Here is a 27269-nt window from a genome sequence, read left to right as displayed (position 1 = left end):
TGTTTTAATACAGCTTAATGATTTTATTGTTGCATATAATGTCCTAGAGAAATTTCAGTCTGGTTTTAGAGTAAACCACAGCACTGTTAAGAGTTTTGAATGACGTAAGAATAAATTATGATGCACAGAAAGTGACGGTTCTACTGGATTTAAGTGCTGCCTTTGACACAGTGGACCGCAACATTCTTTTAAACCGGTTAAAACACATCGGCCTCTCTGGTGCTGTCCATAAATGGTTTACTTCATATCTCACAGACAGGACTTTTATGGTAAGTCTAGATATCTTCTGTTCCAGGACCCATGAGATTACTTGTGGTGTGCCCCAGGGTTCGATTTTAGGCCCAGTGCTTTTTAATCTGTATATGCTTCCACTTGGTGGTGTCATCGGACGACACAGAGTGCAATTTCACAGTTCTGCAGATGATACACAGTTGTACATCTCTGTGTCTCCCGATGATGCAAGACCATTGGATGCCCTTTTTAATTGCATTTCAGATATTGAATCCTGGATGTCAGAAAACTTTCTCCAGCTTAACCGGGACAAAACCGAAGTTTTAGTCATCGGTCCTGAGACCCAGAGAGAGAAACTTTTTCCGAAGCTACAGTCACTAAATATTAATTTGTATTCTCAAGTGAAGAACCTGGTGTTATTTTTGACTCTGAGCTAACTTATATTCCCCACATTAAGAATATTACAAAAATTGGTTTTTATCACCTGAAAAACATTGCCAGAGTCCGCCCTTTTCTCTCTGGCCGATACAGAGACGCTGATGCATGCTTTTATCAACAGTAGAATTGATTACTGTAATGCCCTGCTTCCTGGTCTTCCCAAAAAGAGTACCTCAGGTTTACAACTCCTACAAAATTCAGCAGCTCGTGTCCTGACTAAGACCAGGAGGCAGGAGCACATTACACCACTCTTAAGCAAGCTGCATTGGCTTCCTGTACGTTTCAAGATTGATTTTAAGGTTCTTTTAATGGTTTTTAAATGTCCTAATGGTCTTGGGCCTTATCTCTCAGAACTGCTTCATAAATATGAGCCTTCGCAGTCCCTGCGCTCATCTGGCAGCCATCTCCTCATCGTTCCAAAAGTCAGGACACACTACCAAGGCAAGGCATCCTTCCAGTTTTATGGCCCTCGCCTCTGGAACAGTCTGCCAGAGGACCTCAGGGCCGTAGAGAGTGTTCTTGATTTAAGGCCAGGCTCAAGACTCACCTTTTTAGTATAACTTTTAAGTGATTTTGATGTATGTATATATATATATATATATATATATATATATATATATATATATATATATATATATATATATATGTATATGTATATATATATATATATATATATATATATATATATATATATATATATATATATATATATATTAGTGGTGGGCATAGATTAATTTTTTAAATCTAGATTAATCTCACTGTAATCTTGGAATTAATCTAGATTAATCTAGATTAAAATGGCTCATTCAAATTCTGCAAAAGGCATATGTGTGTGCTACCTAGATAATGAATTAAAGCAAGTCTTTGAGAATGGAGGAGTATTTCTTGTTTCAATAATGCATCACAGACTGATAAAGAAGTTTTACTACGATAACTGATGATGAAAATAAATAATGATCAATAAGTATTTGTGTTTAATAGCTGTTTATTCAGTTCAACAAATTCTGCACTGTAGGTCTACAGAATAGGTCATGATTAACTATTTACAGTCAGTAGCATTTGGTCAATCAGTCCAAGCTCTATTTCTCCTTCTTCCACCAGTTACTCAAGCAGACCAGCTTGTTCACATTGTCTGGTGACAAACTAGATCTTCTCTTCTGCACAATATGGCCTGCTAAAGAAAAAAGTATATATATATGTATATATATATATATATATATATATATATATATATATATATATATATATATATATATATATATATATATATATACACACACACACAAACTATCTGGCCTGGGGAGGGGGTTAAATTTCTGGGGTGCCCTTCCAATGCCCCCTTTAGTTTGCATGTAGGATCGCCTCTGGTGAATAGGAGAGAGCTGGAAATGATGCCACAGCTCACCTGTATGAGCAGAAGCCAACTGTTGCTGTTGTTGTCTCTGAAAACGGCAAGGGGAGATATCCTGGCTCAACTTTTCTAAACAAATATAAAAATTTATGAGTAAAACATTTATTATTACAGGTGAATTTGAGTTGAAGCCACATGAACAACGACCTGTAGAAACACTTTATCACTTTATCACAATAAACAGCTGCTAAAAGAGCTAAACTTATTTGGAAACCGCACCTGTCTGAGAAAGTCTTGTCTCGGTTTTCTCACATCCGAGCGCTGCTTCAGCCGCGGACGGTGAAGTGTGGCCCGGGGAAAGCCCGGCTGGAAATGTCGGAGGTAAACAAAACAAAATAAAAAGAATGAAAGTCGGATTTATGGATTCAACTCTGGTGAAAGTACATAAATTATTTACTTGTCCCGCACGATGAGAAGGGAGAAGCGCTGCTGGTGGCGAAGGTGCGAATGTTCGGCTGCATGGGGAACATTAACCTCTGCGAGCCTGGTGTCCGTCCATACCATCGGTCCATACCGTATATTATGTCGATGGTCCATACACGTACGATGATCCGCGCCAAGTATACATCTGCGCCCACCAGGTATCCATCCGTGCAATGTGAAAGTCATCATAGTTTACTTAGTATAGGCCCAGATCCCAACCTAACTTTGAGAATAGATTAACGGCGTCATTTTTTTTATCGCGCGATAAGAGGCTGGCTTTGCCGCAGCTCGTTAACGCCGATAACGGCCCACCCCTAATATATATATATATTATCAGTGTTTTATTACTTACTATTTTTATTTAAATAACACATTTTCCTACATATTTATTTTAACTTGTAATAATTATTAGTTTTAACCAGTCTTAATACTTTGTTGTACAATATTTTATAAATGTAATTATATGTTTCTACTTGGTCATCTTTTATCACTGTGTTGTATTTAGATTTTTATTTATCAGGTGTTTATGTTTAATTTGTTTCTTAACTGTTATCTTAGTCTCATTAGTAAACTAGTGTTTCCTCTGTGGGGGCCGGCTGCCCCGGGGGCAGCAGTGGGCTGTGGCGGCCGGGGTGCTTCCCATGTCTACTCTTGCCGCCAATCTTGGTGCCCCCGGTGCAGTTGGCTCCTTTGATGGTGTTTTCGTCTTCTTTGTATATACTACATCTGCACTCAGCCAGCTGCCCTTTCTCTATTACGTGTGTGTGTGTGTGTGTGCGTGCGTGCGGGAGTTTGCATCTGCTTGGGATGGGATTTAGGGTGGGAGGAGGGAGAAACAAACGGGATCTCTTATGTGAATCTGTGTGGGTGGGGTGGGAAACCGACTGCTGTCTGGTTGTTTTTAATATTGTAAAGCGCTTTGAGCTGCATTTGCATGAACAGTGCTTCATAAATAAATTCTGATTGATTGATAAAAGCCCATGTTTCTGAGCATTCACTTTATTTATTAATTTTCATTAATTTATTTGTGTTTATATTTGTAAATGCATATTTAACAGAAATACCTGAAATATTAGCTCTGAATATAACTGGTGTATGTAGAAAAATGTACTGCGTTTTAGCTTTTATTTTCTGACTTAGAACAATAAAAATTACTTTAAAACAACCATGTGTTAACACAAGCAAATTACATAACAACTTATTATTGTGTTGTTGTTCATAGTTCTTTTTTTGTAAATGTTCACTTAAAAAACTTTAATAATTATTTCTGATTATAATCGATCAATCTGAGATTTACACACAGGCTGAACATGAAAATAGACCCCTACACCTATCTCCTTCCTTATGCCCTATAGATTAACATTTATATGTCGCTTTGGATAAAAGCGTCTGCCCAATTAATAAACATAAACATAGCATTTGATAGAAATTAGACATGAAACTGTAGGATTTGAAAAGCCTCTTGTTGGTTTAGTGCCCAGGAAACAGCAGAGAACGACTCGGCTAGTACAAGCTAACCGTTAGCATGAGCAACTCCCCCACACTGTAGAACTCCTTCAGGCTTATGTTATTTGGAGATAAAACATCATTGTTGCAGCAAACAGTCAGTGGTAGAGTTCCCTTGCTATTTTCCAATTGGAGATTTCCAAATACCAGGAAAAGAGACTCCAAATCCTGATTATTTATTGATAAGTTGAAAGAATATCAGAATTTGTATTGCTAAAACTGTTTCAGAAATAAGGACCATCTTTCTGGGCCACAAAATGCCAGTTCTATCTTTTCTTTCCAAAGGGCAACTCTAATAATGTGACATTGTTTTGGTTGTCATAGTTACACAGTACCAATGCACAGGTCTCTGGATCAATGCCTTGATAAATAATGTGTTTACAGCTTGCTTCAAGAATTCTGAAACCAACTGAAGAACAATGATTTCATAAAGACAGGGTTTAAGCAGACTGAGTTAAAGTCAAACAACACCTGTACTTTTACAGATGTGGTCTTAAAGAAGCTATTGATCACTTTGTTGTGAATCTTTCTGAATGACTCTGCGTGGTGAAAAAAAATGTTGCCATAAAAAAAACAGTCACACACTTCAATATTTCTCTGGACTGCTTTTGTCTTTGGTTATGGCACACATTCACTGTGGCGTTGTTTCGACAAGCTTCTGAGATGTCACATGGTTTCCATCCGGTGTTGCATTAAACTTTCACAAAGATCTTGCATTGATGATAGTAGAGTCTGACCACTGCACAAATCCTTCTCCAGCACATCCCGAATATTCTCAATGGGGTTAAGGTCTGGACTCTATGGTGGCAAATCCATGTGTGGAAATGATGTCTCATGGTCCCTGAACCACTCTTTCACTATCTGAGCTTGATGAATCCAGGCATTGACATCTTGGAATATGCCCGTGCCATCAGGGAAGACGGAATAACCTGGTCATTCAGCATTAGAGCCCTGTACTGAAGCCCTAGGCCCTCGGGTCGGGTCGGCCCGACAGCCCGAGGGCCGGGCTTCGGGCCAACGGCTGCGTAATTACCTCGGACATGGGCCGGGCCGGGCACCTTTATTTTTAATCGAATTCATTAAAAAAATTGAATCACTTAAACGCAGCAGTTGAGCCCTGCGCGGGACTGTTTTCTTCATCCCGCTCCTGCCCGCTCCCGCTGAAATTCTTACCATTACCGCCCGCACCCGCAGTGTGCATGTCTACTTCCGCCCGCAACTGCAAAACTCGGAGAAATTATTACCTCACAATAAAAGAGATGTATTGAGTTTGCCTTCTCAACATGTCATTTTATAGGCTAGACCAGGGGTCGGCAACCCGCGGCTCTTCCATCCATCTGATGCGGCTCTCTGTGCTTGTAAAATAATGAATGGATATTTACATAAAATGCTTTATGTTTTACTGAATAAATTTTATATCTGTAAGTCAATTCTATGTAAAGATTGTATGCGTAAACCTGAACAGGCCACACCCAGTCTTACTGTGAGACCAGGTTGACGCGTCACGCTTGTGCGTAATCATATAGGCGCATTCTGAGCTGAAGAGGATGTGGGATTCTGGGCTTCTCCTCAGACGGCTCCTGGATGCGCTGCCACATTGGAGACAGGAACAAGCGCTTTTCAGCCAAAGTTTCATAATCAGGGAACATTTTCTAAGTGACAAGTCTCTCTGAGAGACAGGGTTTGGAAAACACTCGCTTCAGTGGGAGGAACCTCCCACGCATGCACTCTGGTTCTGTGACGCGCTCCAAGCCAATCTCCACAACTTCAGCTCGCTGTGCACATATGCGCTGACAGCGAGCTGCGCTGAGCAGTGTCCAGCTCAGATGTTCAGATAGGAATCTTTTCTTGGGTGATTTAGCTACATCTGCGATGTGCGAAACGAATAAAATGTCAGTTGCATCAGGGTAATTCTTTTTATTCTTTCTCCGTCAAAATAAACGGTCAAATACAGGAACTATCTGGTCAACACAACACAAGCCCTGCTTTTAACTGTTTTGTTTTCTTGTGAAAATTGTTGGAAAGAGATCAAATTTAACTTGATTACCACCAGAGCCTGCGCCGTTATCTCTGTGACGATAAATGAGGGAAAAACAAATTGATCGGATCCTGCACGTCTTTTAACACATTGGTCAGGATTGACGCACTTTGTTTTCATTTAGTTGGTTTAAAAAAAAGTCTGGCTCAGGTCGGGCCAGAGAATCCTGAAAACCTTTTCGGACTGGGTCGGGCTGGGGCTCAACCCCCTCGGGCCGGGCCGGACACGGGCTCAGATTTTAGGCCCGTGCAGGGCTCTATTCAGCATATTCAGGATTCAGCTGACCTCATTCTTGGAGCACATCCTGTTGCTGAATCTAGACTTGACCAACTGCAGCAACCCCAGATCATAGCACTGCCCCCACAGGCTTGTACAGTAGGCACTAGGCACGATGGATATAGGGTTGCAGGGATTAACTGGTTTTACCATTAACCCTCAGCAAAGATGTCTCCAATGCTACCAACAAAAACCAAAAGGACAATAGTGCCATCCACATGGACAAAAGAGAAACTGAACTTAAGCACACAGCAGAAGCAGATCCAGTGATAACAACCATCGGGACTGCTCCATTTCCACCTAGGATGTGGTTGAAGTCTCCTCTGTGGGAATATATCTAAAAGATTCCCACACTTCCTGAGTGGAAATGGAGCAGTCCAGATGGCTGTTGTCACTGGTTCTGTTTCTGCCACGACTGAGAGGCGAACCTGCACAAAACTACATGCCAGCCTGGCATTCTAACCATTCGACTACCAAGTCTGTTATAAATCAATATTCATATAAAGCCTAATTTACGTTTCTCCTTCAGCTCCACAAGAGAGAGATGCACACGCATTGATGGAGATGTTTGCTTTCAGACTACTCATCACCTGGGGAGTGTTGCAAAGCAATTCCTAACCAGGACAACAGGGGGTGAAGCACTTTTCTGGGGCATCCTGACATGTATCGGGAGCAAGATTGCATTTTCTATTGTTTATATTGTGTTTTTTGTAGTTCATAGACTTTAACACAGACACATTTGTCTCCCATTCTCCTCCACCTCTTCATCCGCTTGCCACCTCAAAATCCATGTTTCCTGTCATTTCAGTCCGCGAATAAAATGCTTGCTGCTTATCTTTACTCTTCCAGTCATGACTTAATATTTTCAGGGTTTTTCCCAAGGTATTCTTCAAGCTGCACCATGCCTGCTGTTAGATATCTTTGGCTTTTTTTTTTTTTTTTTTTCAGGGGACAATGGCAGCGCTGTTGACATATTTAAAGGAAACACCATCCTGGCTAATCACAAGCTTGTGCTCTCCGTCTCATTCGATGGATATTTAGAAAAGTGGGGTTGACCCCGTCCGTCCTTGGAAGCCTGTTGGAGAGCCTTCTCAACGACGGATAATGGTTTTGGGTGTCACCGTAACGACATAGACGAAGAAGCATAAATTAGCCTTAACACACATATCCTGTGTTGGCCATTACATGTATCTGTGTAGACAGGATGCATAGTTTTCACTGTGGTGTGCCCAATGCAGAAGTAATTTGTGTAAATATCCACAGAATTTCCATGTTTAAGAACTGAGACCACCAGCTTCAGGGTGAGAAGTGGGCTTGCAGCTGGAGGATTTTCTGGCCAATGCAATCACTAGAAGAAAAGGGTAGGAGGACATTTTTTGTGGGAGGCAAGTGACTCCAAACTGGAACAGATTAAATCAGCAGGTGCGTAGATGAGCCAGCTGGAGGTGCGGCTGAGACTCAGGTGGAGTCCAGTGCAGTGCACACACAAACTAACGTACAGACATGTGCAGACACCTGCAGACACATAGTAACACACAGACACGTGCAGACACGTAGTAACATACAGACACGTGCAGACACGTAGTAACATACAGACACGTGCAGACACGTAGTAACATACAGACAGTAACATACAGACACGTAGTGACATATAGACACTTAATAACAGCGACATGTAGTAACATACAGACACGTAGTAATGTGCAGACACGTAGTAGCGTGCAGACATGTAGTAACATACAGACACGTAGTAACGTACAGACATAGTATCGTACAGACACGTAGTGCAGTGCAGACACGTAGTAACATACAGACACGTAGTAACGTGCAGACACGTAGTAACATGCAGACACGTAGTAACGTACAGACACGTAATATCGTACAGACACATGGTAACATACAGACACATAGTAACATACAGACACGTAGTAGTGTGCAGACACAAAGTAACGTGCAGACACGTAGTAACGTGCAGACATGTAGTACCGTACAGACACGTAGTAATGTACACACGCGTAGTAACATACAGATGCGTAGTAGCGTACAGACACGTATTAACGTGCAGACTCAAAGTAACTTGCAGACACTGAGTAACGTACAGATACGTAGTAATGTGCAGACACGTAGTACCCTGTCAAATAAATATGTTTTAAGCCTAGTCTTAAAAGTAGACAAGGTGTCTGCCGCACGGACAAAAGCTGGGAGCTGGTTCTACAGGAGAGGAGCCTGATAGCTAAAAGATCTGCCTCCCATCCTATTTTTAGATATTCTGGGAACCACCAGTAGACCTGCAGTCTGAGAGCGAAGTGCTCGGTTAGGAACTTATGGAACAATCAGGTCACTGATGTATGATGGAGCTTGATTATTAAGAGCTTTATATGTGAGAAGGAGGATCTTAAAATCTATTCTGAATTTAACAGGTAGCCAATGTAGGGAAGCTAAAACAGGAGAGATATGATCTCTCTTTTTAATTCTCATCAGAACTCTAGCTGACTTTTAACTACATTTTGCGGACTTCCTGATAGTAATGAATGTCTGCAGCAATATTAGTAGACACCATTGTAGATTTAGGTGTTACTCGCTCTTTAATAAATGTGAAGCAACTTATTGCATCAGTTAGGGTGAAATAACTTGTTGCCAGATGAAAAATAATCACTCATGCAGTAATTTTCCAGTAAGAGGCTCATACCCACTGGCCTAGTTAAATCCAGGTGGTGACTTCTTTTGGCCAGGCAGTCTATCTCAGTTTAGTCCCAGAATAAAACATTTGAGGAAGCGTGGGCTTTGTCTCAATTAACCTCTCCAAGACACACTTTATTTTATGTTTGGGAACTCTGGGAAACTTTCAGGCATTTGAACACAGATGTGATTTTTCTTCACATATTTTCATTTTCTAAGCAGTTGACAGGGTTTGGTTTTCATGTTTGAGCAGCTAGTGGTAATATAATTTTACCTGAAAGACAAATGAGACTTTAGCACCAGCTGCAGTATTACATGTTTTATTGTGTAAAATTACTGTAAAGCTCTTAATGTCACACTGTTTCTCCTTAACAATAAAAAAGATCATTGTTCAAAACTGGGGCATTTTTTCTATATTTTTCTTCCTACAATGTTCTCGTTTTCTGTTTGGCAAACACAGAGAGGTAAAATTGGACAGTGTTTCATCATTCTTTGTCAGCCAGTTTTAATTCTGCAAAAACAGCTTTGACATGGCGTAACTGAATATTTTACACATTTTTGGCATTCATACACCTAAATGGCTTCAGATGATTGAGTTTTCTATATTTTCGGCATTTCAGTGAGACACATATTTTTATGCAAGCATTCCAAAAGGGTTCAAATGAAGGCAGCTGGACTTCTTTGGTTTCTTGAAGACATTTCGCTTCTCATCCGAGGAACTTTGTCAGTTCTAACTGGAATATGGAGTAGAGAGGAGGGGTACCCAGAGTAGTTTCAGCTCGTTAAATAACAATAGACAGCTACAGCTTATAAGCTTGACTCTCCCATATTCCAGAAAGGTCTTCAAGAAATCAAAAAGTCCAGCTGCCTTCATTTGAACCCTTTTGGATTACCTTGACCAGAATGACTGAGAACGTTCCCCGGAATATGCAAGTATTCCCCTCCTTTCCCTATTTGTTTCCTAAAGTGTTATAATTTGGGTTCCAGTTGTTGCCAAGTTCATTCAACAGTTAAGCTAATTATGTTTAATTTCTCTGTGTGTGTGTGTGCGTGTGCGTGTGCGTGTGTGTGTGTGTGTGTGTGTGTGTGTGTGTGTGTGTGTGTGTGTGTGTGTGTGTGTGTGTGTGTGTGTGTGTGTGTGTGTGAGTGAGTGAGTGAGTGAGAAATACAGTGACCGTCACTGTATCACGACTGATCATGAGCCCTGGCTACTTGGCCAATGGGATGTCCCTTTGGCTGACTGGTTAGCGCGCGTGACTCTCACCCGGGAGTCTGGGGGTCAAATCCCGCCCGAGCCCTCGTTTATCCACCTTACCACATGTGCATGAACTCTTCTGCAGTTTGTACGACTTTTCATAAATAGAAAGGCCTGTGCAATGGAGCGATTTCTTCTAATGCTTGAGATATTTAACCCCCCAGCATCTATATGTTATCTCGGCTGCACAGCCGCACATAGGAAAGGTGCAGCACCAATTAGTCACATTCTGGCTCATCAGAGCGAGCAGTTTCCACTCTGAAAACTATTGACTGCATCCCCCGCTCATATTAATGAAACTCTGTGTGATGACCCCCTCTCAGCTACTAGCGTGCTAACCCCCTCCTACTTTTTATTTATTTATTGCTTCAGCAGTTACTACAGTCTGCTTTGTCTCTGGTTTGGTTTCTGCTTTAATCATGTTAGAATTATCTGTAATGGATTTTGATTTTGATTAGAAAAAGACTCATTCCTAATGAATGAATAAATAAGCCCGGAACTGTTTTGACAGCCAGAAAGTGGTGGGAAACAAATTGTTTTAACAACATTTACTATAATGTAAAAGACCTTTATTGGTTGAGTACAATTGATAATGAAATAAATCCCTGAGCAGCCCGAAGGAAGTATTTTTTTTTTTTTTTTTTTACTGTTGTTGAAATGTCTTTACTCCCCCATCACTGCCAGACCAGTAATCATACTAAATACTGCTCTCGAAGACTATATGCTTTGGCCTGTTTTCCAGTGAATATAAGTCAGCTAACATTTAGACAGGGTATATAGAAAAAACAGGAAACAGAACAGACGTGCAACAACTGTCAGCTGAAGGCTCGTTGATGATACATTTTCAGCACCAAGAAGCTCTTCCAGGAGAGGACTGAATCCCCGTGATTGGGGGCAAATGTCTATATTCTGAGAAGTGTGTGGAAATGCAAAAGATCACAGTTGTACTCTCAGGCTCACCCGTCCTTATAGATGGAGTACTGTAATTAGATTTGTTTTTTGCACCCCTCACTTCTCCTTCACTCTCCTCGGAGGTTTATTTCCTACATTTGAGATCAACACACAAAGAAAGACGGATGAACACACACAAACACACACTGCCTTTGTTCGCCTCTAAGCCCTGTTTATGTTCAAAATCTAAATAAATAAAATAGAAAAATAAGTGTGCCGCTGAGACATACAATGGAATTCCCAATCATTGCTTGCAGCTGTAGAGTTGTATATACAGCAGGTAATTAGAGGCAATAATAAGCCGTGTGTTTCTTTGCAAAGTCTTACTGTATTTTGCTGTATCTCTCACTCTTTCCCGGTCTCTTTCTGCCAGTTTTTATTATCAGCAAGGGCTCTACTTAGTAGTGAAGACATGTTCATCACCCGCTGAGGATATGGTAAGAGCCAGAAGCGAAACCATTAGCCCGCTGACATCATTAGGTCCATTTTAAGGGAGCTTCAGTCCCCCTAAAATAATCACAAGCCCCCCATCATTTTGGGTTTATTTTATTTTATTTTATTTTATTTTTTTCAGTTAACTTTTTTTATTTGTTCACATCTACATGCTCAACACAATCACAACACGTGTAGTTGGTACAGGAGTTTGTTTATTTTGTCTCAGGGTTTCCCTTACATAGGCGTAGCCGTGGCGGGCCGCCACGACTGAAAACCCACCGCCACGCCTACAAGATCCCAAGTTGTGTTTTTTTTTTTTTTTTTTTTTTTTTTTTTGCGCTGTTTCCCGAAGAAGCAGCGGGGACTACTATGTTGTAGCTTGTGATCACAGCCGGCAGGGCAAGGTGAAGTTACAGCATAAGTTACTGAGTTTAAAATTAGAAAGGTAGCAGTGGATATAATGCTTTTTGGTTTACATGTTTCAGTAGCATTAAGATAAACGAGTGTTGACGATCTTGACAGGCTTTCCTCCCCCCGCCAGGCTAAGCATCCCTTATTCATGTAAAATTTATTTATTTTTTCATGTCTGATTTTAACCGCGTCTAATACTGTATTACGGCGTGAGCGCAATAGCGACAACTTAAGATCGATGTGTGAGCAGCCGGAGAGGTCGGGTGTTTCATTTGAACCCTTAAAACCTCCAGCAGGTTACGCTGCACTGTTGATGTGTTAGCGCGCGGCGCTAACAACTTAGCGATGTGGCATGTCTTGGAGAAAGCGTAAAAACACGTTGGACACTTCGTCTGAAGCGGGAAAATAACAGAGCACGATGTCGCCTCGGCTCGTTTACGGCCGAGCCGGTGTTGGTACAAGATCTGCTCGGGTGCAAGATCGGCTCGGGGTCCGTCGACTGCCAATGATGTCAAAGTAGTTGATTGGCTGAACATAAACCTTACAGAATTACGTAATCATGTTATGTTGTTATCACGTTACGTTTGTCCAGGCAAATCTTTCTGTTGGAAAGATGGACAACTTTTACAAAGAAATCCATCATTACCTCTTTGAAAATGCACTTTTAGCATAGAGCTGCATGTATATTAGGGCTGAACGATTACTGCATGTGCAATTAAATTGCGAGGTGACAAAAGGACATGTTCTAATCGCAAAGGCTGCAATTTGGCAGCGAGTGATTAGCACAATGCTAATATACGTGGAAAAACCCATAGGAATGATAATGCTAATATCACCGATTACATTATTACAAATTATGAATTAGAAACGTGCCAAATGATTGCATTTGGAGTCTAATAGAAAGTCAAACTACCATCAATCAAATAAGTACAGACAGGTATTTTAGTAAAGCCAGAAAACTTTTAACTCCAGAGTTTTGGCTAGCAGCTATGAGCGTAATGGAACTACGCATGGACAAGACGTCAAAAACTAAACCCAAAATACTTCAATAAACGGGACACACTTCTTTCCTGCAAATACAATTTCACAGGTGTTGCTAATACCTATGATCCTTCAAGGGATGTGCTCAAAGAGGAGTTCAACATAATGAATACAATATAGTGTTTTATTTTACAAATACCATTATAAACACAAACTTATGTCTTAAGAAACATTTTAATAACGAAACTGCTAAATTCTTTCTAACAGTATAGATGTGTACTGTATTTTGTCCGAGTGGGTTTGCCGTACTTTGACGTCATCGGCAGTCGAAGGACCCTGAGCCGATCTTGCACCCGAGCAGATCCTGTACCGACACCGGACTGAGCTCGATAACATTGACCCAGCACAGCCACTTGGTCGTTGGAGCTGCCCCGTGACTGCCTGATGGAAAACCAGCGGGTTTCATCAGACTCGTAAAGTTTCTTGTTTTTGCTGGGGACTCCCTGTATTTTACCGCTCCCCCCTGCAGTCTTCCCCTAATAAAATTTAAAACGATTCTGTAAATTCCATGTATCGATAGAAAAAATCTCTGCCTCTGCCAGCTGAAGTAAATGTAGTCTCCAAATAATAAATAAGAGGTGCATTAATCTGTGTATCTCCTTTGATCCGCATTAGTGATATTTTCAGTACCAGAACAGTGAAGCAAAGAAACAGATTCCTGAGTTTGTGAGTGGTTGTATTTATTAGGTGCATCTAACCTGTTCTATTTTTCTCTGAAATGAGATCAAATCAGTGCTTCTATGGGTTGGCTCCACTCTGCACTAGAACATTTTTCTTTATTTAGAGACGTGCAAGTGCACCGTTATGAGCATGTACCTGAGTACAAAGTTCCCAAGCAAAATTGAACAGTTTTCTATTTAGGAGTGAACAGGTAAGAGACCTTGGGAAAAAAATAACTATAATTAACATCTGACCTGCAACCTTATGTCAAGTTGTATCTGTATAGTTGACTTTCTGTTTTAAGTTCTACTACTTGCTGGATATTTTTATATATACTGTTATTTTGTCTTGTAATTGTTAATTACATACTCCTTTATTACATATATCAGTTATTCAGATATTAAAACTGTTAACTGCACACTCATTTGACAGAATAAAAGTTTGACAATTATTCATTTGTTCTTTATTGTCATATTTCTGTAACATTTATAATTAAGCAAGTTGTAATTAAACAAATTAAATAAATGACTACAACATTTCCCCCTGTTAAGTGCAGTAGACTGAAATGTATGGCTTTATTTGGAAATATAACATATCTAATTTTTAATGGACTAATATAAAATCTTTCTTCAACATAGACCCCACTAATGAACTGATTGTCATTTTTTATAAAAAGAAGAGAGAAAATGCACAAAGGTAGGAAAGGAAAAGAAAGTGATAAAATAATAGGTTTCATTAAATGTTCTTCAGGTGATGAATTAATTGACAAAGTTTTTGCAGGGTGTGACAAAAATGTTCAAGGTCAAGCTCCTGGGGCTAAGCCCCCCCCCCCCCCCATCTCTCAATCCTAGTGACATCCATGCATTAGCTCCATTGTTTTTAACAAAAAAAAACTTTTTTTTTTCATTTCCAAACACTGCAACAAATCTACAGAATGATAGCAAAAGAAAATAATTAAGGTGCTGTAATTTTCCGGTCAATTCCACACCTCAACCTAATTTAAAGCTGCAACAGCAAATCTACATAACAAGCTAGCGTTTATATACAAACACGGAACACTCACCGTTTTTCATTTGGTTTCATTCTTGCATTACTTTTTTCTTTTTGATACACCTGAAATTGTAAGTCCTGCTGCTTTCCGGTTGTTGGGATCACCAGTAATGGACAGCTTTTATCGGACAACATTGCAAACCATTTTAGTGAGAATTCATCCTTGCATGGCCTCAATTACAGAAATGCTGCTGGTACAACTTTAACTTATTTTTCTTTGTGTTTTCACAGAAAATACTATTTCAGTTAGGTAAACTTGTGAATCCTTATGCGGCATTCTCAGTATTCACATAATTGTGTTACTGGGGGGACGAGATGGGTATGTTGCATGTTGACTCATATCTGAGTGTGATATTTATTGAGCAGGGATGCAAGATGCCTTGCCACGTTACACCATTAACGTCCCTTTGTCATAAAAATTATTAACAGCTACCATTCAGTTCTGAATTATTTCCGATACCTGCGCCTTGATGAGATCTGTGTGCAGTTCAAGCGCACATTCAGCGCTCACTCCCACACAGCTTTGTCTCACTGATATGTAGATGGATTCTTTGTTTATGGAACCTATTTGGTAAGCTCTGTCAAACAAGAGAAAAGGAGGAAAAATCTAAAACCAATTTTTCTCAAAGGATTTTTTACTCATCGAGGGTTGTTCAGGGTCAAGATGCAAATTTACAATAAGCAAATCCAGACTAAAGGCCCAAAAATCATGGAGATGAAAGTTTAGTTATGGAAATTAAGAAAAGGAAGAATTGCAGATTACAGATTAAAGATAGGTTCATCATTATTGATCCCAAACTGATGTATTTATTTATTATTTATTTTGATGTTTGGATCAGATTAGCATTTATGTGATTTACTTGATAATATTTTTAAACAAAGTTACATATTACGAATGATTTGGTTCTGATGGTTGCAGCATATAAACATAATAATATAACATAAATAATGTGGATATTAGAAGAAGTTCCACTTTCCTTTCTGTGCATTTTTCCAGCAGCCCCAGTCCTGAATTCAATTTGACTCAGGGGGTAATTTTCCTCTGCTTGCATTCAATATGTTTTCATCACACTGACTGCTTACTCTGGATATTTTCTGAGCTCTCTAATACCACACCTCCCCTCCCCTACTCCCACTCTCACCTCCTTCATTTGTCACAGCAAAAGGCCAGTCCTCAAAACGGGAGTTTGTATCGCAAAGAAAAACAGGCACAAAAGATTTGGCACCATCAGGTGAACACGACTTTCACAAAGAGTTAGACGAGACGTGGAGTTATCAGGACGGGCAGTGCGGACCGCAAATCCACTTTGCAAAAAAATGGGAATGTATAGAACACAACAAAGGCTTTCAGAAATACCAACAACTGGTCAAATCACATTTAATGATCCTTATTTTAAAAACACACATACCGAGGCTTTCATCTTAGCTTAGTGGGTGAAGCCAGACCATCTTTGAACAGTTGATATGATCCATTCTTTGTATAGCTGAATGGGTTTACTGTTGTCTGTGGAAGAAGAAGGATTTTATTCATGATGGCTAGCAGTATCATTCTAACAATAACACTGTTAAGTGTTGAGGTGCCTCAAGGCCACCCATATTAATGGTGCAGTGAGGCACTTAGGACAAAACAGACTGTGCTTCTTTGGCTGGAGTGAGGCGAAGTGAAGTTGGATGTAGGGTGTTTTTTCCCAGCAGGGTGCCAGCTGTTGTTGTCCTGGAGCGGTGGCTTGCAGTGTGTCCTCCAGCTCTCAAGTCTTCATTTCAGCAGATAGCAGTTGTTTGCACTTAGGATTTGCCCTGTTCTAGCTTAAGGTGAGCACTGGTCCAGCGTTTTTACAGGAGCGTCTAAATTTCTAGCAAAAGATGTAAGCCCAGTGTGCTTTTGTGGAACTACATCTGAGTGGAAAGCAGCTACCTTGTCTCCGAGGGGGAGGGGTTCTGGGCCTTGCCCTTGTCCTTTAGATAATATGAAGTTTCAACTAATGAAGCGAGAAACCAAGTGTCTAAACAGTTAATGCTGTTAACACCAACAGGAACGTGATGCAGAAAAGAATAACCAGTTTACTCTTCAGCCAGCTCAAGTGTTCATTCCTTTTTGGTTACATGGTTCTTACCATCTGTTGCACAGTCAGATATTTATTGTCTTGTGTTTTGTTGTCAGTAATTAGATGCTTAGAAAGTTTCCGTAATGGTTGTGTGGGGGAGTAGGTGGGATGTGGGGAGAAAAAAAGTCTCAAAAGATGTGTGTGTGTGCGTGCGTGCGTGCGTGCGTGCGTGTGCGTGCGTGCATGCAGAATTAAACAGAGGACGAGTCTGGCAGGCCAGGCTAGCATTTGAATGCTGGGTGGAAGTTGGGGACATTAGAATTTCCTTTGGATTTAGTCTAAATTTGTGTTGATGGGACAAATGTGTTTTTGTAGAAAAATATAGTATCTCAGAATCCTGTAGTAATAAAAGATAGACCTACATTTAACTTTTAATAATCTAAATTACAAATCAAGTTAAAAATCAAGAGTTACACATGCATAGATCTATCTACACACACAGTCTTGTTTGGACATCTTTGTCAGAAGTGTGGCTCCATGTTCATCTGAGTTGCTGAGCTGACAGACAGGATATTAAACATGATTTTTAAAAATGTGCGCCTTCGTTCAATGGTGGAAGATCATCATAATCAATCGAACACTCAAATACTAAAATATGTGACAGCTGCAGCCCTGGTGCAAGATGCATTTGCAATTTTAAAGCCAACACCAAAGCACATAGGCTTTCTTATTCTCACTAAAATGTTTTCTGCTTGTAATTTTGAATACTCTTTCATTGACCACAAGGCTCACTGAAAGGCTGAGAGGCTAAATCCGTGCATACCACTTTTTATGTGCAAGCCACTTAAAGCTTGACTCTACCTCTAGCCATTCACCCATGCACACACCTACTCCTTGAACTTGAAACAAGTAGTAAGTTTAGATGTTTCACCTCAAATCTGAGAAACCTTCCCAAATGGAATCCTCTGAGGTGAAACATCCTATAAGAAAGTCCAGTTTTTGTTTGAGCTTATCAGATTTATTATTATCTCTAGATAAATGAGAACCTTCGTCAGATAAGAAGTGAAGGTTCAATAAGTCATTACACCATTTTTCTGTAAACCTTTCCCACATCGAGATCTCCATAAATGGAGGTGTAAACCCATTTACCAAGCCTATAAGCCTTTGCTTAAAAAATATGTTATTTTATATATTTGTTGCCTGCAAAGCTTTGCTTTTGAATGCTCTACCTTTGACTTCTTCGCTCCATTACAAAAGCAATATGTTTTTATACGTCATTATCTTTTCTCACTTGTTTATCATTTCTTCAAACAGATCATCATTTTGACAGGTTTACTGTAGGAAACCAAAGGAAGAAATGTGGTTTGACTTCTAAAGCCACATGATCACACCTCTTTCAGGTCAAGTCTAAATATGCAATTTTTCAATGCACTTATTCATATCATTTAGTCATTAACATAGTAGTAAAACCTGTTGATAAATTTTATTAATAGATATTAGGGATGCACCAATACCGATACTGGAATCGATATTAATACCAGTATCGGTATCAATACCAGTATCAGTATCAGTGAAAGCTAACCGATACTAGGAACTGATACTAATGCAGTTGCCTGAAAGTGGCTTCACTGTAACTTGTCATTTCTGTTCACCTAATATTTTAGTTTTGTGGTCATTTCTATGAACCCTTTGATGCATGAATTATGAAATCTTCAACCATGATTTTTTTTAACTTTTTTTTTCATTCGTCTTTAGGTGTGAATGAAGCAAATTTCAACAAATGTTTTTGTAACATTTAATAATTTACAAATACTTTATTACATGTCCACCTCAGTGGACAGCGTGCATTCTGAACATGAAATATGTTGGCTTGACTTACTGAAGTCCAAATGGAAGGGCTCAAATGCAATAAAGTCTTCAACAGCTGTGCTTACTAGCAAAAAATAAATAACTATTTTGAGTACCTGTACACTGTAGTGACCATTATGCATCAGAGGGTTAATATATTTTATTTTTTATCTACCTCACAGTCTTTTCCTGTTGATAGCAGAAAGGAAAATAAAGCCTATATTTCTATTCATTGTATTTTTTGTGTGATAGAAGTATCTGTATCAGTAATCGGTATCAACGAGTACTCAGATCCAAGTATCGGTGTGTTATCGGTTTGGAAGTGGTATCGGCGCATCCCTAATAAATATAGTATTAGCTACCACACGCTAACTAATGCTAGTAATGCTAATGTATAATCTCACCTGGCAGTTAACATTAAATGTTTATTAAATCACCAACTCACTGTAAAGTCGCATCAACAAAAGGAAGCTAAATATAATCATCCAGGAAACACCTTTAGCGTTTCTTTCTTGAATGCACACTCAAGTGATTAGGCTCAGAGTGTCACATCTAGTGGTCTGGGTTGAAACCGTCCTCAAACACGTGTTCTTAGTTCCTCTGATAAACATCCAAATGTGCCCTACAGACAGTTCTGAGCTTTTCTAGATCATCACGATACTCTATTCTTACAGGAAATTAAAATTGTGCTATTGCTTACGTCGTCCAAAGTGCACATTTAATGCATTAAGCAAACGATGAGCTGTCTGATCAGAAGTAATTAGAGGAATCTGTTCAAGTGCAGACTGGAAAAAGAGGGACAACTTGTATATTTAGATACGTGTCTAGCTACATCAACCTGCAGTTCCTGTGTAAAATGGCACAGATGCCATGAGTGTGTCACATGCATATGGGGGAAGCTCAGTGACGCTGCGAGTGGGATGTGACGCCATTCTGATGCACTGACATACATGTACATATGCACACTTACCCCCGCGCACCTTTTGGCTACTAATCACCGAGTCCTTTGGAATTTCACACAATGATGTCATAGATTTACACGATAAATAACACATCTTTTCTCAAGATTATTTCAGAATTTGTTCCTTTTTCTTTAGCATAGCTTTCGAACCATCTTCCCACTTCCTGCCCCCTCCCAAGTGAGGAAAAAGACTTCGCTAGCATGGATTCTGTGGGAACATTTCCACCAAATCCTGGGTCTGTCTCTACGATTCATTTTTCTTCTCTCCCACTGTGTTTGAATAAAATCAAAGCTGTGCACGAATGGACCACACCACTGTACACACACACACCTGTGCAAACTTAGTCATACAGGATAATTAGTACATGTGTAGAGGGCATTCATGACCTTTCAGTGCTCATCTGGAAACAGCAGCAAAGACACACGTGTACACATACTTGTGAGGAGCTGTTTCAGGCCCGACTGAAGGCAGTCAGGTGGAGAGAAAGTACAGTTACAATAAAAGCTGCTGTCCCACGCAACACCAAAGCACAAAAACAGATTGATGAAATGTTGGTCCATAATGTGATGGACGCAGCCTGGACTGAAAGTCACAGATGACTGGATGCATTTAATGGTATACCAGAGCTTAAATGGCATTTATTTCCATCCAGCCATACACACATACTCAAGCTTAAATTAACAATTTCCATCTGTGGCAGATTAATAATTTAATGGTCCACCGTGTGCAACCGCTGCCCTCTAAGTATTAATATAAATTTAGGTCACATTTGTATTCTGATGCAGTTTGAGTCAGAGCGATTTCATGATGCCGGCAGTGAAGAGTATCTGCATTAAGAGCTTCCTTGTCTTTGTTCTGCAAATTCTGGGACACACTACTGTCTTTTCCATGTGCATGCTGTAATTATCCTATTCTGTTACTGTTTGTTGTTATTATTTTTACTTTCCTCACTTGAGAGGAGGCAACAAGCAGACTACCTCCATAAAAACACTGGCGGTTAAGAACTAGAGCAGCTCATATTGACTGAAACTACCTTCACCTGCATGATGGGATGCTTGACAACACAGTCACAAGCATACATCACAATGCATGCTCTTACCTTCCCTTAACCTAATTCTGTCCTGATTGAAAAGCACCATACTCATCTGAGCTCTAAACTTTTCCACAAATGCAAATTCTAACCTTGTTTTGTCCATTTTGTCAAAGTGAATATCAGATCAAATTGGCAGCATCTTGTTTTTAGATTAAATTTGTTCTAGCCTAAAGAGAAAAACAAATGCAGGAAAAAAAACTCATTTTGTTCCTCTCATTCAAAGTGAGACCTATTTGACAAGCCATTATTTGATTTTAAGTGTGTCATTTCAGCAGAACTTCACATTATGCCCCCCCCCCCCCCCCAACCCCCCCCCCCCACCCCCCCGCAGGGTCGAGACATACTTTGCTTTTAGAAGTTGTTTGTAATTGAAATTCCACTGAATGTGCTGGCTATCTAATGATAAAGTTCCCTGTTTGTTTTCTTTGTATGTTTCTTTATATTTTTCCTGTTTTAACTCTGCTTATATTTTCTAAGGGCCTCATTTATTAAACTTTGCATACAATCCTTATCCGGCTTAAAAATCTCATGCAAATTAATTTTCTTACCGATACAACACTGCGTATGGATGCGACATGACGTTTCTGTTTTTTAAAGGTGCCATGTGTGAAATCATGATGAAAAAATGTGACTCTTTAGCGCCATGCAGTTCAGAGAAAGTATTGCAGCTATGGTGGCTCACTCATGAGTCAGACTGTATAATCAGTCCAACCTGTGTAGCCTAACCCACACAAAGCTTAAAACAAGCTACTCAGCCTCTTTAAAAAAGCATTTATAATTATGACTGTTGAACTAACGTGTGTCATCAGAAACATTCAAACCATTTTTAAAAGAGAAGTTGAGCTTTCAAGTCAACTAAAGTGCGCAACTCCGCACTACCGCTGATTAAGCATAAACCAAGCTTTAGAAATCAAAAAGCAAAAAGAAATGGTCTCTGGACAGCAGAAATGCTAAGATAGCACCATATTTATCACACTGGTTGCAAACGTCGGCTCTGTTTTCTACTTGAGTCGCGGTATGATCTCCTTTCTCTTCTAACTTTTACAGATGCAGCAACTTTACAGGTGTTTTGTAGAAAACAGTCTGCTGCTGACCATCATGTGCCGTGCAATCCCCGTCACTGAAAACAGCTACACACTGAGTAAATGATTTAAAATATAACAGACAAGGCAACTTTTACATATGTTCTTAATATTAACGCATTTCTTATTAATGTACTTGCTAAACAAGTTATATTTTATGGCAGGTAAACTAAAGAAATTACACAAATGCTGAATGAAAGAAATGCATTGATGATTAAAAAAACTCAAAGGACAACTCTAGTGTGTTCTCCATTTTTTCTTTATGCATTTCTAAAGTATCAGTTTGAAGAAAACATGATCGAAACATCCTTAATCTTTTTTTCACTGGAAAATAAACTAGTATTATTATCCTCTAAATCAGGGGTGTCAAACTCAAACTCACACGGGGCCGAAATGAAACTCTGGGACGGAGTCGAGGGCCAAACTTAATATTTTTTGAAAAAGTGACGGCAAATTTGCACATTTTCTTTATCAACATATATGCAATTTTGAAACTTTAAATTTGGAAACAAACTTATTTCTGCATTAACACTGAATGTGGAATAACCAAATTACACACGAGCAAATCAGTTTTAAATAAAAGGCATCAGTGGTATTTATTACTTGTGGTATATTCAGCATTTTAAAAATCTATTCAGGATTTATGTTTTCTTGTTGTTTATTCATTTTTCTTATTTTTTATTCTACTTTTTTTCTCCTGTAATACGTGTCATCGCTGCTGTGACGTCTAGCTTTCCCCACTGAGGAACAATAAAGGGATTTTCTATTCTATTCATCTATCTGCAGCCTGTCCACTTCCTGTTTTACTGTAGGTTAAATCTTTTCTCACGGGCCAACAACAAAATAAAAATATCATTTTATCTTAAATGAAAATGCAATATCTCACCTGTTAACTTTCATGTTTTGGAGCAGAAACAGAGCATAAAACCAACATATTTAAAGCTCAGTTTGTTCCACTGATTTACTGTGATGCTCACCTGTTCCAGCCAGATACCTGCATCATGGGGTTGATCTGAGCTGAGGAGGAGACTCCTGTTGTTTTGTTCATCTTCATCATAATAATGACAACATTAGATGACAACAGGTGCTCACATAGGTTTGTGCTGATGAACATGTCTGAGCAGCTTGACCACGTTGTTGTGTGTCGGGGAGGAACCAGGACAGCAGCCACAGAGCCGTGCTGGTTTGAGCATGTCGCTGTTCGCTGGAGTTATATCAGCTCTGTCTGGACGTTAGTTGGAAAAATTTCTCTTTCAGTTGTGAACACATTACTGAGCGGCTAGAATCTCCGTTTCTGGGCTTCAACGTCAGAAAATAGCTGAGTGAACTCGGCACTGAGTGAGAGGAGAGTTTAGTTTGCCCGAGACAGCGGAGCTGCAGACACCCAACTACCCCTGACTGCCTCGGCGCTGGAAAAAACACAAAGGAGGGGGCGCGTCGGCTCGGCGCTGACGCTGCAAAGCATCATGGGAGTTGAAGTCTTTGCGGTAAAATCGGCCAGCGGGACAGTTTTAATATATTTTTGATATTTATCTCGCGGGCCACATAAAAATGCTCCGCGGGCCTTGAGTCTGACACATGTGCTCTAAATGGAATTTAAATTTTTTTTTACATTAATTGTAAATTTAGAATAAGCTTCCTGTGGAACATTTGAGAGATGTATCTCTAACTAGAGAGAGAGAGAGAGAGAGAGAGAGAGAGAGAGAGAGAGATATGACTTTTATTTTTCTTTGCAAATCAACAATCAGTGTTAATGACTGAAACTTGTTTTCCACTAATAAAACCAGGAAAACTGATAAACCCGGTTTAGAAGGTGATCTTTTGGGAGCCCTGTACATCCAGCAGACAGAGCACCTGCCCGATCCCCCACACCGCTCTAAAGAAGTCCAGGTTCCCAGTAAGTTCATAAAAAGCCTGTTTGATCTTTAAGCAAGCTTCCACCAGGCTCTTCAGGCTCCGCTCAGCATCAGTCCAGCTCTGTCCCAGCATCTGGTTTTTCCTGGTTTTCCAGATGGCTAGTTTTGAACATGAAAATAAAAATTTAATTAACAATATTGTCCGTTTTTTTCTGACACTGTACTTGGGCCTGAAAACAAATAAGGGTAGGGTAAAAGCCTCCCCCAGTGCACTAACCCACCGTTCTAAAACCTTAAACATCCCTGATAACCTAGAACATGCCACCACTAGATGCTCTAGGGTCTCTGGTTACAAAAAGGACATCCCTCCCCGGTGCTTGGATCAAAGTGGGCTCTGTGTCTGTTCGTAGCTAAAGCTCCATGTATGATCCTCCACTGGAGGTCAGCCATCCTTTTTTCCACTGGAGACTTATACAAACTCCTCCAGCTGGCCCCAGGGGCATCGTCCGCAGCAAACACCTGAGTCCACCTCGACTCCTTGACTCCTAACAAAGAGTGCCTATTGATAACTTTCACACATGTGTGATGGATCTGTTTCTTCCCACAAGAAGGGAAGGAGCCCAACACTGGAGTGTTCGGGTTCAGCAGTGATCCACTCTCCTCCTGCCAACACTCACCAGCTGCTTTAACCTCAAGAGATGAAAAAATGTACTCTGTCATCATACCATTGGTCAGATAGAGTACAAGTCTCGACGAAGGCTCTCTGCGACACAGACAAGGACCTCCATACCTCTTCCACCACTCTCTCCATCACTCTGGTGGACCTCACATCCACCCGCTCACCAAGGGTTCTAGCCGAGATGTTCAATAAGTGACCAAACTTTACAATCCCAGCACCGATGAACTTCACTTTCAACGCAGACGAAGTTAAAATGCCAGCTTGAGAGAAGTCATTGTCAAACAAGGGTTCTTGTAGCAACCATGTCCCTGGTCCCATGTCAGGCGCTCAGGAAACCGTCAGCAGCTTAAAGGTGTCCAGCACTGACGAGTAGAACAGACTAATCTTTGTCGGATCCAACACCTTCCGATTCAACAGGAACAGGTGTTTGCTCAGCCCAAGCCCACCAACCTTCTGCAGCAGGAGATGATCCAGGGGGAGCCAGCAGAGTCTGTCACCATAAAGAAGCTTCTGGGCTGTCTGTAACCTGAAGGCTGCAGTTCTAGACACCACATCTATTAGTCCTTGTCCTCCCTCTGACACGGGTAGGCAAAGAGTCGAAGCTCTGATCCAGTGGTGACTGGACCAGAAGAATTTCACCAACAGCTTCTGAACACCTTCCAGCAGACAGGGTGGTGGAACCAGTACAATCAGTCTGTGCCACAGAAACGAGGCAACCAGGTTGTTTGCTATCAGAACCCTGCCCTGTAGGACAGCTGAGGGAAATCCATTTCCATTTAGACAACCGCACCTCCACCTTCTCCAGCACCTTCTCCCAGTTCTGTTTAATACCTCCTGTTCCCCACCTCAGCCCTTCTGGCAGAGGCGGGACATTACCAAGCCCCCCCCCCCCCCCCCCCCCCCCCCCCCACACACACACACACACACACACACACACCACCACCACCACACATGCCTCACTCTTGTCCCAGTTAACCTTAGCTGAGGATGAATTCTCATATAAACGTAAACTAAATCTGAGTTCTTGTTCATCCTGCTGATCATGGATAAAAACATTCACATCATCTGCATAAGCAGACACAACTAAGGGAGGACGAGAGAGAGAGAGAGAGAGAGAGAGAGAGAGAGAGAGAGAGAGAGAGAGAGAGAGAGAGAGAGAGAGAGAGAGAGAGAGAGAGAGAGAGAGAGAGAGAGAGAGAGAGAGAGAGAGAGAGAGAGAGAGAGAGAGAGAGAGAGAGAGAGAGAGAGAGAGAGAGAGAGAGAGAGAGAGAGAGAGAGAGAGAGAGAGAGAGAGAGAGAGAGAGAGAGAGAGAGAGAGAGAGAGAGAGAACCGACTCAAGATCCAGTTTACATCAAAAACATTTACAGATGCAGTATAAAGATGAACTGTATAAAACACATAAAAACAAGGATGTGTGTGCTAACAGACAGCCTACCAGTGCTTGTATAGCTCAGACTGGTAGAGAATGGCACTAAGGTTAATGTTGAACAAGAATCAATACATTTTTATACATTTAATCTGATGATTCATTTATGTATAAAAGTTCTCAAGACAACGTGAAAGAAGTTATCTTGTAAACATTTTACAGGAGGAAAAATCTGTAGATTTATATTGTATAGCGATGATGCCTCAAGTTTCTCACACCTGGATTTGGGGATCCTCTGCAGGATCCTCTCCAGTTCTGTCAGGTTGGATGGTGAACGTTGATGGACAGCCATTGTCAGGTCTCCAGATGCTCAATTAGGTTTAGGTCAGCGCTGTGGCTGGGCCATTCAATTCCAGGCCTCGAGGGCTGGTGTCCAGCATGTTTTAGTTTTAACCCTGCTCAGCAGGTGATTTTCTACCAAATATTAAGTGAAGAATACTCCGAGTTTAGATGTGTGCTTTTTTCTGACAGTGTTCTAAATAAATTGTGCCACCAAGACAGGATTACTTTAATATTGAAATTTATTTCCATTCATCACCAAATTTTGACATCATTTTCGTCCTTCTGTCACGTCCCACTGCAGGTGTGAAGGCGATCTTTTCCGGCCATTATCATCGAAATGCTGGCGGTTGCCACGACGGCTTGGACATGGTAGTGAGCTCGGCCATTGGCTGCCAGCTGGGTGAGGACACCCATGGTGTCAGGGTGGTGGTGGTGACTGCTGATAGCATTGTACATCGCTACCACAGCTTGGAGCAGCTGAGAGCACGAGGCATGGACGAAGACCTCAGGAAGCTCCTTCAGGCCTGACATCAGACACATCTAATGCTCGGACTGTTATCTCTGTATTTTTCGAAGTGATTTCAGTTGACATTTTGAGCTTTTGTTTCCAGATGTTTTTTAAGTTTCATACTCAAATCTATGTAGATTACTGTTGTGAGCACAAAGTTGGTTTTAGTGAGCTTCCAGATACAAGATTATCTAAATTTGACAAGTGCTGTGGATAAAACCAGCAATGACACAAATGAACTCAATTCAAACCAGCAACAAGGAAACTGGCATAACATAAAGAATCTCATAATGAAATAAAATGAAACATCTGTTGACCATGATGAAAGATTTCAAGGGAACAACACCCCAGATTCTTCCTTCCTTTGTGAACATGAGCAGGAAATTGGTCGGCAGATTGGTGCAGCATCTGCAGTGATGCGGGTGTTGAACTAAAGGAAGACCCAGGACACGCTGGACGTAATATGTCTCTCGACTGGCCAGGGAACACCTTGGGATTTCCCCGGAGGAGCTGGCCCAGTGGCTGGGGAGAGGGAAGTCTGGGCCTCTCTGCTTAGGAGGCTGTTGAGCCTGCAACCCGTCCCTGGATAAGCAGATGAATTTGAATGGATACCCAAGGTCTTTTCGGACATGAAATGTGTAATATTAATAGCTTCAGCAATATAATAAAGCACCAGGAGTCA

General features: G+C 40.7%; 1 protein-coding gene across 2 annotated transcripts in view; it reads left to right on the top strand.

Annotated features, from left to right (window-relative positions):
- The window catches only part of cpped1 (calcineurin-like phosphoesterase domain containing 1), a 109824-nt gene extending 82906 nt beyond the window's left edge, over nt 1-26918 (top strand). Inside the window, exon 6 of one of the 2 annotated variants that reach the window (XM_070545401.1) lies at nt 26381-26918. In XM_070545401.1, the coding sequence (XP_070401502.1) occupies nt 26381-26607 (227 nt within the window). In that variant the 3' untranslated portion in view covers nt 26608-26918. Of the gene's footprint in view, nt 1-7271; nt 7525-26380 lie in introns of those variants that run through there. The other variant, XM_054749012.2, reaches the window with a different exon arrangement.
- Nucleotides 26919-27269: the final 351 nt, after the last annotated feature.

Source organism: Nothobranchius furzeri, chromosome 16, assembly GCF_043380555.1.
Source record: "Nothobranchius furzeri strain GRZ-AD chromosome 16, NfurGRZ-RIMD1, whole genome shotgun sequence".
Lineage (NCBI taxonomy): Eukaryota > Metazoa > Chordata > Actinopteri > Cyprinodontiformes > Nothobranchiidae > Nothobranchius > Nothobranchius furzeri.
This window is presented reverse-complemented; position numbering and strand designations above follow the sequence as displayed.